Source organism: Asterias amurensis, chromosome 4, assembly GCF_032118995.1.
Source record: "Asterias amurensis chromosome 4, ASM3211899v1".
NCBI lineage: Eukaryota > Metazoa > Echinodermata > Asteroidea > Forcipulatida > Asteriidae > Asterias > Asterias amurensis.
The window spans coordinates 2,286,616-2,301,015 of NC_092651.1; the positions used below are offsets into that span (position 1 = coordinate 2,286,616).

At 38.2% G+C, this 14,400-nt stretch overlaps 2 protein-coding genes across 2 annotated transcripts in view; both read left to right on the forward strand.

The window, feature by feature from the left end:
• LOC139936072 (uncharacterized) overlaps nucleotides 1-12,707 on the forward strand; it is a 33,455-nt gene extending 20,748 nt beyond the window's left edge. The window contains exon 4 of the transcript XR_011785891.1: nucleotides 9,647-12,707. The gene's annotated coding sequence lies outside the window, so the exon portion shown is untranslated. The remainder of the gene's footprint in view (nucleotides 1-9,646) is intronic.
• Nucleotides 380-9,653, forward strand: LOC139936074 (E3 ubiquitin-protein ligase TRIM56-like). The gene is made up of 3 exons (XM_071930800.1): nucleotides 380-499; nucleotides 5,202-6,458; nucleotides 7,270-9,653. The coding sequence occupies exons 2-3, from the start codon at nucleotides 5,207-5,209 to the stop codon at nucleotides 7,884-7,886; spliced, it is 1,869 nt and encodes a 622-aa protein (XP_071786901.1). The 5' UTR covers nucleotides 380-499; nucleotides 5,202-5,206; the 3' UTR covers nucleotides 7,887-9,653.
• Nucleotides 12,708-14,400: the final 1,693 nt, after the last annotated feature.

Here is a 14,400-nt window from a genome sequence, read left to right on the forward strand (position 1 = left end):
ACCATATATTTATGATTACTACATAACTCTGTGTGTATGATTTCAGTACAGTTTAAGGGCCACACAGACAGGTAACAATGATTACTTGCAAACTTAAAGTTGATATAAAGTTCAATATTCACCATACAATACACCTACACAGACAGACAACAATGGTACATGGAGCTACCTGTACACTTACAGTATGTACATACAACAATGGTAGCTTCATATTCAAGTTCAATATTCACTACTAGGGTCAGTGGTTTCTTTGTATGCTGTGCCCTGTGGTAGCTGCAAAGTCAGCTAACTTAAGGGTGTGTGACGTACATGTACATGAACCTGCTGCGTGACTCTAGGAGGAAGTAAAAGCTTCATTTCCAGCGCCATTTTGGGAGGGACCAGCTCTGGTGTTACATGCAGAAAAAAAATGTTCTAAATTCAGCAAGAAAACTTGACTTTATTTTGTGTTCATTCAATTTGGACAGTACTTCAGACATATGTACTAAGGACAGTTGAGGTGAGTACAGATTACAAATGATTAAATTTTGTTCAAGTCTTTTAGCTTGAGATAGGCCTATATCTACATCTACATGTAAATGAAATTGTGAAATATGTACAAACTTCCATAAGTGTTCACTGTGTAGTGTAGCGTATGATAAGTCAAGACTTTGACGATGGATCTGGGTCATGTGTTCTGTGCAATAACACAAAGAAGTTGCCAGAATGATTGTTTTTCAAAGATCTTGGGAAATTCTAAATACACATTTGGGCACATTTGGACATTTGTGTTTGACGCCACACATTTCTTTCTTTACTTGTCTTCTTTTTACAAGAACGTTTCAAGGGTTTCTTTATGAAATGACTGATCAATATCTTATTCATAAAAACTGTTTCATTGGGTTTACCACCCATAGGGAAACCTCTGGCAATTTTTAATAAGGCTATTGTTTTGCCTTCTCTTTTTTGAAATGTTTGGCCTTAGTCATGTTGGTGCCCCCCAAAATTTGGCCTACTCGCTCCAAGGCCAAAGTGGCCTTGCCCTAACAAATTGAAGTCCATGCCGGTACATGTGCCTCGTGTCATGGTGTTAGGCGCCTTGTCAAAACCTCCCGGGCGTTCCTCCGCTGACAGTCTGCGGACTGGACAGCAAATACCGCCGTTGCTAAGGACCTCGGACAGTCCGCGGAAGAACGGCCATGTGCGTTGAAGCGCGGCAAAGTTAATGAGCTGTCCTTGTCAGGCACTGTTGTTAGTATAACAATAAGTCAAGTTGAATGAATAAACAAGTTGTATGTTCAGGTCATGAATATTAACAGCTTGGACGCGGACCGGCCGTGCTCTTCCAGAACAATACATTTTCTACTCACGAATACCATCTCCTGGAAGCGGACAGGCCGCACCGACATCACAATTATGTGATAATCAGGGAACAATTTCGCCTGTATCACGTCGCAATTTTGATGATTTGCTTTGCAATTGTAAAAAGTGCATCGCAAATGTTGCGATCCAATTTGCGAAGCATAATGTGCAACATTTATGCTTGATACAAGAAATCGATTTTTAACCTGAAACCATTCACATTCAATCAATTTTCACGCAAGAAAAACGATGCTTAATTGATAAGAAATCACTGCCGCTGCGACTACTAAACGTTTTCTTCCATGATGTTGAATACAATATGCTGCTCTGGCAGTAGGGCAAAATCGACCAATGAAAACATTTGTTACGCGCTATATATTCAACAGCCAATTCAACAGCCAATAGAAACACCGGTCTCTGAAACTGTGGCTTCCTCGCCCTCAGACATTGGACAAATCAGACTATCTGGTTGTTTTGACATGGAGACACACTCGCACAGGTGTGTAGATTTGTTTATTGGTGACGGTGACTTGGGTTTTTATAAATAAGAAACTAATGTTTTCCGCTTGGAAAGTAAGAACGAACAGTTAAATTGTCCCCGGATACTCTGACCCACTTGGAACGAAGTTTGCACGTAGCCTGGAACTTTTGTCAGTCAAAGCTGGGAACAAAGACAACCATTTTTAAAATTCATCATTTGGTTATGTAGGCCCAACCAAGTCTTAAAAATCACACATTGGAAGAAATGGATTTTAGTTACACATCCACCCTTACTTTGCTTTTTAATCTGCAAAGGTAAAACCATTGTTAACCACCTACGTTCCTCCGCGGTTCCGCCGGTCAGCTCATAAGCTGGACCTTACAATGGCCGACCGGTCACTCCGCGGAGCCCCCGGAATATTCATGTTTATTGACATGTAAATGAGCCGTCGTGGCCGTGGACATGCCCGGTTGCTAGGGGTTCTTTTGTTACAAAAATCCGCGGACTCCCGCAGAATGCACGCGGAATGGAACAGCTTGGATGTTTTGACAAGGCGCCTTAGTCAGAGGGGTGTCTGGGTGTCTTGTAGACTCCTTGGTTTGAATTTAGAAACTCAACCTCATCTTCAGTTTACATGTCCCTCATGTCATGGTGTCAGTCAGAAGGGTGTCTGGGTGTCTTGTAGACTCCTTGCTTTGAATTAAGACACTCAACCTTATCTTCAGTTCACATGTACGTCATGTCATGGTGTTAGTCAGAGGGGTGTCTGGGTGTCTTGTAGACTCCTTGGTTTGAATTTAGAAACTCAACCTCATCTTCAGTTAACATGTGCCTCATGTCATGGTGTTTGTCACAGGGGTGTCTGGGTGTCTTGTAGACTCCTTGGTTTAAATTTAGAAACTCAATCTCATCTTTAGTTTACATGTGCCTCATGTCATGGTGTTAGTCAGAGGGGTGTCTGGGTGTCTTGTAGACTCCTTGGTTTGAATTAAGAAACTCAACCTCATCTTCAGTTTACATGTGCCTCATGTCATGGTGTTAGTCAGAGGGGTGTCTGTGTGTCTTGTAGACTCCTTGGTTTGAATTTAGAAACTCAACCTCATCTTCAGTTAACATGTGCCTCATTTCATGGTGTTTGTCACAGGGGTGTCTGGGTGTCTTGTAGACTCCTTGGTTTGAATTTAGAAACTCAATCTCATCTTTAGTTTACATGTGCCTCATGTCATGGTGTTAGTTAGAGGGGTGTCTGGGTGACTTGTAGACTCCTTGCTTTGAATTTAGAAACTCAACCTCATCTTCAGTTTACATGTCCCTCATGTCATGGTGTTAGTCAGAAGGGTGTCTGGGTGTCTTGTAGACTCCTTGGTTTGATTTAATAAACTCAACCTTATCTTCAGTTTACATGTCCCTCAAGTCATGGTGTTAGTCAGAGGGGTGTCTGGGTGTCTTGTAGACTCCTTGGTTTGAATTTAGAAACTCAACCTCATCTTCAGTTTACATGTCCCTCATGTCATGGTGTTAGTCAGAAGGGTGTCTGTGTGTCTTGTAGACTCCTTGGTTTGAATTAAGAAACTCAACCTTATTTTCAGTTTACATGTGCCTCATGTCATGGTGTTAGTCAGAGGGGTGTCTGGGTGGCTTGTAGACTCCTTGGTTTGAATTTAGAAACTCAACCTCATCTTCAGTTTACATGTGCCTCATGTCATGGTGTTAGTCAGAGGGGTGTCTGGGTGGTTTGTAGACTCCTTGGTTTGAATTTAGAAACTCAACCTCATCTTCAGTTTACATGTGCCTCATGTCATGGTGTTTGTCAGAGGGGTGTCTGGGTGTCTTGTAGACTCCTTGGTTTGAATTTAGAAACTCAATCTCATCTTTAGTTTACATGTCCCTCATGTCATGGTGTTAGTCAGAGGGGTGTCTGGGTGTCTTGTAGACTCCTTGGTTTGAATTAAGAAACTCAACCTGATCTTCAGTTTACATGTGCCTCATGTCATGGTGTTTGTCAGAGGGGTGTCTTGTAGACTCCTTGGTTTGAATTTAGAAACTCAACCTCATCTTCCATTTACATGTCCGTCATGTCATGGTGTTAGTCAGAAGGGTGTCTGGGTGTCTTGTAGACTCCTTGCTTTGAATTTAGAAACTCAATATCATCTTCAGTTTGCATGTGTCTCATGTCATGGTGTTAGTCAGAGGGGTGTCTGTGTGTCTTGTAGACTCCTTGGTTTGAACTTTACATGTACAACATCTTTTGTTATACAAGTCTCAACATTTATTTAAAGTTTATTGAAGAAAACAGTTTTGTGTAACTGGTACAAACAAGACTTATGTATATTTAATTTGTCATTTCTGTTTAAATATTCTCTTGACATTTCATGTTTAGCTTTGATCAAATGTTAATTACATCGTAGGCATAGGTGCATTATTTGTTCTGGACACAATTGTAAAAAATTTAAGAGTTTGGACAAATACCCAGAAAGATATTATAACTTTAACTTTAATTTTAGGTTGATGGGTTTAACCAAACACTGATGTGTGATCGGCATTAATTAGGCATTCATAAATACCTCAGACAGTTTTGCTATTCCTAGTGGTGGAGAGCGCGTCACGTTTGGGTGTATAAACCTTTGATAATGACCAGTAATTATAACCAGCTGGCTTCTGCGTGTCGTGCGTGCAAGATTATCATGCGGAACGCAATTCATAGCTGTAGTAACAGCTCGTAATCTAAGCGCGTGCGCATACACACAACCCACACACATCAAACAGATTCTTCACAAAGTTTTTGAAAAAAATATTTCAAACCTTGAATTTTCAATTATTAAAGTGTCTATAATTGTATTTTGGAAATGTTTTTTAACAAAAGGGCATTTCCGAAAGGGAATAAAATAGTAGTGACTCGCTCTTACTCTCAAACGTCCGTTTAAAACCTTGCAGGGTTGTTGCCATGCGATAAAGGCCCATCACACGACCGCCGACTCTGCCGGCTTTTAACGGCCGTTGAAGAACTCGTCGCTACCCTTTTATTCCCTTATTACTTACAGGATTCTCATCACTCTGTGCTGGGATTCTCAGTGGGCTAGTAGTTCAGTTATCAGCTCTAGGATGCTGTGGGTCATGGGTTTGAATCGAACCTGAGTAGGTTGCTTGGGATTTGTTTCTGCATCACTCCGGGGAAAGCACTGAGTATACAGTGCTTATTACATATTGGTGAATGGTGAAGTACTTTTCTTTAGAAATTCAAACTGCTGAGTACAAGTGTTTTATTTGTATTGATGCCATGATCTATAAGTTTAAAGATGTGTACTGAAAGTGGTTCTAATAAACTGAATGCTTAATCTTATTTAAAAGTAATGTTTTGCTCCTTTGTCCCTGTTTTCAGATAAAATGGCTTCGTCAAACCCACCAAAGGTTTCAGCTCTTCAGAAAATTGTCCAGAAACATCTTGAGTGTGGTATTTGCTATGAGCAATATAATGATCCCAGAGTTCTTGACTGTCAGCACAGCTTCTGTAAAACCTGTTTGCAGAATTACCAGTCTACCAACTACAAAGATGCTACGATGCTTATTTGTCCCGTGTGTCTAAAAAAGACACAACTTCATCAGAAAGATGTTCAAGCTCTCAAGACTAACTTCAACATAACTCGTCTTGCAGATCAACTGAAGCTGGTCAGCTCATCTGAAGACAACCAGTGGGTTTGTAAACTATGTAAGGACAAAAATGAGGCAACTCATTTCTGTTTTGACTGCCCTGCAATCTTTTGTGCAAACTGCTACCAAGTGCACCAGAAAAGCCACACAGTAAACACTTTGAAAGACATTAGTGATGGGAAGATTGCAAGCAAAGACAGAAAACGAAAACGCCGTCCAGAATGCCAAACTCATGAAGGTGAAGTGATGTGGTTCTTCTGTACAACATGTGATGTGATGATTTGCCAAGTTTGTACTGTCATAGATCACTGTAAACCACAACATGAGTATATTGACTCCAACCAAAGCTCATCCACATACAAACAGTCATTGGCTCAACTCTTTACTCCCCTTGAAGAAACCATGAAGAAGCTTGAACAATCTCAAGCAACTGCCTCACCAATGAAAGACAACCTAAACATTGCAGCTAAGAGAACCATGGCAGACTTGAAGAACAGAGCTGATGAGATCAGGGCTGAGGTAACAGCTCAAGAGAGTCGCATCATGGATGAAATACAAACCACCCTTAAAGATCGTAACCGGAAATTGGAGGAATTTGAGCAAGCAGTGAGTGTACACTTGCAGCAAATACAGCAATCATTGCAGAGCGCCAAAGATGTCAGCAAGAGTTCATTAGCTCCTGACTTCCTTGCAGTCTATTCTACTATCAGTCAGGACTTGAAGAAACTGAGAGATAAAAATCAACCCAAGATAGATCCGACCCTTGACCACATGGGATTCACTTCAGGGGTTTGTGACATCTCCCTGGGTAATCTGAAGGGGTCAAGGTGGGAGCTTTGTTTGAAGTATGGTGAAAGATTCGATCGGGCTATGGATATTGACGCCTCTTTACCTGGGGATGAGATAGCAGTGGCAGTCTTAGGGAATAGAAGAGTTGTAATCTACGACACTACGGGACACCAGAAGAAAACTATCAAACTACCACAAGGTAAGTCCTTTACAATTTAAGTCTTTAGTTAGAGGTGTATTAATGCTGTAACTTTCAGTTCAAACAGTTATAAAGATTGCAGTTGAGTAGTTATCAGGGTGACAGTCAAAGAGTATTCCATGGAAATAAGTAGTTATGTTCAAAACTGCAGTCAAATCTGAGAAATCTTAATCAAACTTATCAATTCAAGTCAGTCATTACAACCCTGCAGTGAGGGACCTGTTTGGTTGCGAGCCCCTTTGGTCATCGTCATGCTGGCATTTGTCCCACACATAGGTTTAAATTGTTTGTTTTTTTATTTTGTATTCAAATAATTGTAATATCTCAGTGTTTTGTTCACTTGTTCAGGTATTGCCTGGGTTCATTTTATTTTGTTCTAAATCAGATCATAATTGAGACTGATTAAATGACCTTGCAGGCTAGTGCTGTTGTTATACATACTTTCTACATGATAACCGAGTCCACTCTATTTACTGTCATTCTGAAGATTTACATTCTTCTATTCAACACCACCAATAAAGAAGTATATATTTCTAAATGAATGAATACATAGCAACAATTTATGCAATTTAATTACCTTGCTAGTATGAACAGATTCATGTTTGTTGTCCTACTGTATTTGAAAATTGCACGTAGGTGCTTTGTGAGTTGTTAGCAAAGTAATACTGACTTTTCTAATATATGACAAAATTTAATAAAGCAAACATCTCTTTTGCATTGTTCACAATCATCAAATTAAACAGATTGAAAGTAATTTGCGAATTAATTGTCATTGTATTGAGTCCTATCCATTTATTCAATTGTTTTTCAGGTCCATTGTCTGTTGCTGCATTCAAGAATCAGTTAGTGATTGCAGATAACACCAACTCTGTCAAGATGTACAATAGGAATGGCAACAAGATGTTTGAATTCCACACAGTGCCTCATAGTGAAGTGAACATGACACCAGTACGCCTCTGCAGTGTAGCAGTCATAAAGGATACAATCATTGTGGGGGATATGAAGAGGTCAGTTATAACTAAACACAGATCCAGTGATGGTGCACTCATTGACACTGTTTCAGTTCTGACACAACCTTGCTTCTTGGCCATTGACAGCCAGAACAGAGTTGTAGTCAGTGGTTGGGACGGACAACATGTAGACATTGTTGGAGTCGATGGTACTACACTATTCAGCATCTATCCAAAGATCTATAGTAAAAATGTTAAATGCTGCAGAGGTATATGCTGTGACAGCTCAGCTATCTACATTGCAGTGTGCTATGAGATGGGCAATGAGGGTCATATTCATCAGTATGACACTCAGGGTAGATTTCTCAGCTGTATTGCTCAGGGTCTGTTCTGCCCAGGTGGAATATCATTGATATCAGATGGTCAGCAGCTTGCAGTGGCAGACAGCAAATCAGTGAAGATTTATAACAAAGTGTAATGTTATCTGATTATGATGATACTGGTAAGAGAAATAAATGCTACAAGTACAACATGTACATTGACATGTAATGACCACAGAGTGTCATACAGCTCAATGAAAATCAATCTAGAATTCAAAAAGATGTGTGTTCAATCAAGCAATAATCTTATCAGTTCAATTGATCAATAATATCAGTAAAACATCCACACAATTGTTTAATCCAAACCTTAACGTAGTGAACTCTTAATGTTTATTTAACTTTTCTTAAAACACCAACAAATATTTGGACATGTGAATGGACATGCAGACTTTCACTGGAAATAATCTGAGTTGATTTATTTGATGTTTTATGGTAGATTTTGTCTTAAATCACCCTAAAATTTCAATAATAAATGTTTAATACCGGCCTTTGCCCTCTATTGTTTATGAAATTGGAGAGTAATTCAAAGCTTTTCAGTATAAGCTTGGACGTCATTCAAACATTTATGGGTAGTTTGTGGTTCTTAAAAGATTTCTGACCACTCGGAAAAGTACTAATGTGACATTAGACAAGTGTCTATTAAAAAGATTGACAAAGTCTACTTCATTGATTTGTAATCAGAAATATAACATGCTGTGCTAGTTGAGCAGAATTCATTTTATAAACATCATGGTTGACTTGCAAAGGAACAATGGTTTACCTTGTTTATTTTTTATGTTCTGTTGTATGGCCTAATTGTATTGGATTCTAATGTAATAATTTTGTAGTATTAGTTGTTGAATATAATAGTTAGCAAACAAATTGCAGATCAGCCAAAATAATGAGGAGCATTGAAAGGTCAACTCTGATACCAATTTTTAAACAATTACCAGAAAGACTTTGCAACAGACATCAACTGAAAACACATTTTACATTGTTTCTAACCTGTTGCTTGTCGGCTCTCGGCTAATTTATGACTAGACAGATATTTTTAGTTCATCAAACTGAACTTGATTGTAGCTCTGATATACAAAGTTTGAAATCCTACTTGTATGTAGTTGTTGACCAACTTACTGACATTACAATCTGAGAATGAGTAAATATGGAGTTCCCCCAACTTGCCTGGTAAGCTAGATGGCTTTATACTAAGCACTCTAAATACTCCTGGATGACCCTGGATGTGGGTCAGATTGATCCAAACATGGGTCAGGTCTAATTGAATCTAGAGTCGGGGTCAGTTTTGAGTTTGGAGTTCTTAGAGTAAATGGGAACTGTGAAGTAGGTTTGCTCTTGTAGACACAATTAATAGTCTGATCATGGTGTGGAAAAAGTAGCTAGAAATATTTGACTCTGAATCAATAAACACCATTGATAACAGAATTGATCAAAGTTTCTGATGACATAACTTTATAATGGTCTATGTAGACTGTTGTATTCCTATATCTTCATTTGACAATTGAACTTGCTATTATTAATGATTCTTCCAATTGACTGTGATTGCTTTGATGTTAAGAAACAAGTGTACATTATGATCAAGTCATATAAATATAAACATTTGTTTGGTATTAACCAATGAAGGAAGTTAAGTTTATTTTCTATAATCAAGATTTTTCTTCTGTAGTTAGTAAAAAGAAGTTTGGACTGATGTGTTAAACTTTCTGAATTTGCTTTGATGTTAAGGAACATGTGTAAAGTGATTTAAAGATAAATACAATGTTTTTCCTGTTTGACATTTATTGGGAGTTAATTTTACTGGACTAAGAATGTTTATCTGTAGTTATAGTTCTAAAACAGTAGTTTAGTTAATGTTTCAAACTAGGTTTGATCTGTGTTTATATGTTTTTATGTACTGGACACTATTGGTAATTACTAAAAATGTAGATTGTTGTATTCCTATATCTTCATTTGACAATTGAACTTAACCGCCGAGCGGTTAAGAGCGCCGAATTCAGACTCTGGTGTTTCTGACCAGCAGAGTGTGGTTTTGAATCCCCAGCCGCGACACCTGTGACCTTAAGCAAGACACTTAAAGGAACACGTTGCCTTGGATCGGTCGAGTTGGTCTTTGAAAAGCGTTTGTAATCGTTTTTTTTATAAAATGCATATGATTAGAAAGTAAAGTAATTTAATAGTAGAATATAATGATCCACACAAGTATCACTCGAAATTGCGTGGTTTTCCTTTTACCTTGTCGACTAACACCGTCGGCCATTTATGGGCATGATGGGAGTCAAATTTTTGACTCCATAAATGGCCGACCGTGTTAGTTCGCAAAGTAACAGGAAAACCACGCAATTTCGAGGCAAATTTGTGTGGATCATTGTATTCTACTTTTAAATCATCTTTCTAACCATATGCATTTTATAACAAACGGTTACAATTGCTTTTCAAAGACCAACTCGACCGATCCAAGGCAACGTGTTCCTTTAACCATTGCTTCGTCCTTCGGATGGGACGTAAAAGTCATTGGTCCCATGTGTTGTGTAACACATGTAAAAGAACCCGGTGCACTAATCAAATAGAGAAGGGGTTCGCCCCGGTGTTCCTGGTTGTGGCTGCCGTTTGCGCCGTAGCACCTTGTATAGACCCTTATAAGGTGCTAACTAATTGGTTCTGAGACTTCATCACTGTTATAACCTATCTTTCTGAGAGTTTGTATAAACTCAGCGCCTTGAGTACCTTGTTTGGTAGATTTGTAGAAACATGTGTACATTATGATCAAGTCATATAAAAATAAATACTGCATACATCATACATGTATATGAGTTTGATATTAACCTATGAAAGGAGTTTACTTTAGTTTCATTGTATAATCAAGATAGTTTTCTGTAGTTAATAGTGGAAGCAATTTTATTACTTCCAAGTTCCAACTATCTTGATTTGCTTTTATGTTAATTGCACTGGACACTTTAAGCAATTACTCAAAAAAATTGTTGGCATAAAAACTTACTTGGTAACGAGCAATGGAGAGCTGTTGATTGTACAAAACCTTTTGGGTAACAGATCCCTCTGAAGTAACATGGTTTTAGAGACAGAGGTATTTTTTCTCTCTAAAATACTGAACTACTTTAGGTCTAAAGCCTTGTTTTACGCATCTGAAAGTATGCAAAGTGTTGCAACAAGGGTGCATTTTCTTTATTCTCATGCAAATTCGATGACCAGTTAAACCCAAATTTCCACAGGTCTGTTTTGTTATGCATGTGTTGGGATACACCAAGTGAGAATACTGGTCTTTAACATTTTACAAAACGTGTCCAGTGCCTTTAAGGAACAGGTGTACATTATAATCAAGTCATATAAATACAAACACTTTATACATCATTTATATGAGTTTGGTATTTACCTAAAATAAAGGGGTAACTTTAGTTTCATTGTATAATCAAGATTGTTTTCTGTAGAAGTGTTTTGGCCAAGTGGTTAAGAGCAAAGAATTCAAACTCTGGTGTTTCTGATTAGCAGAGTGTGGGTTTGAATCCCCAAGTCGTGACACTTGTGCCCTTAACCAAGACACTTAACCATTGCTTCATTTTTCGGATGGGACGTATAGCCGTTGGTCCCATGTGTTGTGTTCGCATGTAAAAGAACCCAGTGCACTTATCAAAACGAGAAGGGGTGTACCCCGGTGTTCCTGACTGTGGCTGCTTTTATGCACCGTAGCACCTTGTAATCCTGTATAAGGTGCTAAATAATTCATGATTTTCATTATAGAAAAGTTTGCAGTTAACTTTAGTTTCATTGTATAATCAAGATTGTGTTATAAAGCTATTGTGTTATAAAGCTATTAGAAGTAGTTGTATTGCTGATACTTCCAATTATCTGGATTTGCTTTTATGTTAAAGGGAAGGTACACGTTTGGTTATTGTCAAAGACCAGTCTTCTCACTTGGTGTATCCCAACATAGGCATAAAATAACAAGCCTGTGAAAATTTGGGCTCAATCGGTCATCGAAGTTGCGAGTAAATTATGAAACAAAAAACACCCTTGTTAGACAGATGTGTTTGCTTTCAGACAGGAATAAAAGACTTCTAGCTAGAAGTCCTTTATTATTTAAGTGAGAAAGTACCTCTTTCTCAAAAACTACGTTATTTCAGAGGGAGTCGTTTTCCACAATGTTTTATACTATCAACTGCTCTCCAATGCACGTTACCAAGTCAGTTTTTAAGTTAATATTTGCTTTGAGTAATTACCAAACGTGTATCTTCCCTTTAAGAGACAGGTTTGTTTTATGATCAAAAATTTTTGGAAAGGCAGTGGACACCATTGGTAATTGTCAAAGACTAGCCTTCACAGTTGGTGTATCTCAACATATGCAGAAAATAACTAACCTGTGAAAATTTGAGCTCAATCGGTCATAGAAGTTGTGAGATAATAATGAAAGAAACAAACACCCTAGTCACGCGAAGTTGTGTGCGTTTAGATGGTTGATTTTGAGACCTCCAGTTCTAAACTTGAGGTCTCGAAATCAAATTCGTGGACAATTGGTCTTTCTCGAAAAACTATGGCACTTCAGAGGGAGCCATTTCTCACTTTGTTTTATATCATCAATCTCTCCCCATTACTTGTCACCAAGAAAGGTTTTATGCTAATAATTATTTTGAGTAATTACCAATAGTGTCCACTGCCTTGAAGACTTACTGTATGAGTTTGCTTTTTGACCCATATTGGGAGTACATTTTACTTGATAATCAAGACTGGTGGACGCTGTTGATAGTGCATGCAAAAAGTAGTTTAGTTTGAGTTTGTTTGAGTAAGTTTGATCTGTATGTTAAGACGTTGCAGTGGATTATTGCGCATGAAAAATTGGTTGGATTAATGCTACTCTATCTCTAAAGCAAAGTATATTCCAAACTTTTGACATTGTCAATAAATCTGCAGATGATTCTTACTCCATTATTGTTTCTGTCAAGTGAAGATTTTCTTTCTCCCTCATACACTTTGATTGTCTTGTACAAACTGCTCTGAGCTTAGAGATATTTCCTTAATTAAAAATGTTTAGGAATTATTGAAGTTACTTTATAGATCTTGAAGGAGCTCACATCTTTTCTGAAGTAAAACAAATCAAGTAATAAATTACAATGAGGAAGAGTGTGCCGTAGCGCGACCAATCAGCAGATCAAGCTAAAATTTAGAAATTTGAGCTTATTGAACCGAAACTACCCTACAAACAGATTCAAATGTAGCCATTCATCGATGTTTTGCAGCTCATCCCTTCCTAGGGTTTAGTGATGAGAAGTATCAATATAGCGCTGCCCGTGATAGCCTGGCTGAGATAATGAATAATCTTATTGTAGTTTGACCCTCTCATTGATGTGTGATAAGCGCTGTATACTCACTGCTTTCGGAGTCCTGTGGAGAGTCAAATAAACCTCAGACAGAAGATGGTTCTCATGAACGAGATTCTGAACACGGTGTAAGGATCATCAATGGTTGGAATTCTACTGGATTTCACTTTCTAATCATCTACCCTCTTTCTCATCTTTATTCTTTACAGAAGGAGAACTCGAGTCTAGTTCAGTGTCTTGAGGATGATGAGTGTGGGAGTCTAAAGCTGAAGCAGATGATGTCACTGCTGGAGCATGAACTAAACCAAAGTAATCAGGTATGAGAGGAACCATGTGGTGTGTCTTAGAGTCAAGAAATAGGAGTGCAGACAAATCCACTGTCAAATAACATTCTGCTGCTTAGGGTATTGCTTACAAATATTCTTTAAGCATAGATCTTAACTGCTAGATATTAACTGCTAGGCCAATTAGCTCACCCAGTGACAAGGAGCAAGTTTGAATCATATTGAAATACTGAAAAAGATGAGATAGTAGTCCACCTTCCTCATTCTAGAGTAGATCTTAACTGCTAGGCCAATGAGCTGAACCAGTGACAAGGAGCAAGTTTGAATCATATTGAAATACTGAGGCAGTTGAGATGGTAGTCCACCTTCCTTATTCTAGAGTAGATCTTAACTGCTACACTGTAAACAAATTGGGTAAAAAAATGCCCAACCTTTTACCCAATTAAGGGCGAATAGTGAACTCCTCCAACTTTTGGGCAAAATATTACCCATCAAAGTTGGGCACTCTGATTGCCAAATAACTGGGTAATATTTCCTCATCAATAGTTGGGTATATTTTGCTAACCAACAGTTGGGTAATATTTTGTTCACCCATTTTCTGGGTATTTAATACATTATCAATAACCCACTTATTGGGCGATGATTTTATTAATGATTTAACCCTTTTCGGTGTTATCCAACAAATGGTGAATATATTTAACCCTTTGATTTACAGTTTCTCCTGTGATACGTCATACAACCAGGCATAGAAAATATCTTTTCCACGATGGCAAACGGTAGTGAGCTGTGACCTCGACATCTCTCTCAAAATCGAGAGGGTGCTCAGTGGTTTGTAGATGCTTTGGAAGGTTAGTTTTTAACTAAATACAGTTTGTTTCCTGTTCAGTTGTTGTACACAGTCGTGACAGTTGCAGCGCAAGCACACGCATACATGCCAAAACCGGCATTGCACATAATGGCATGATGAAACTGAAACTAAAAACTGAAACTAATTCAACAGTTGTGTC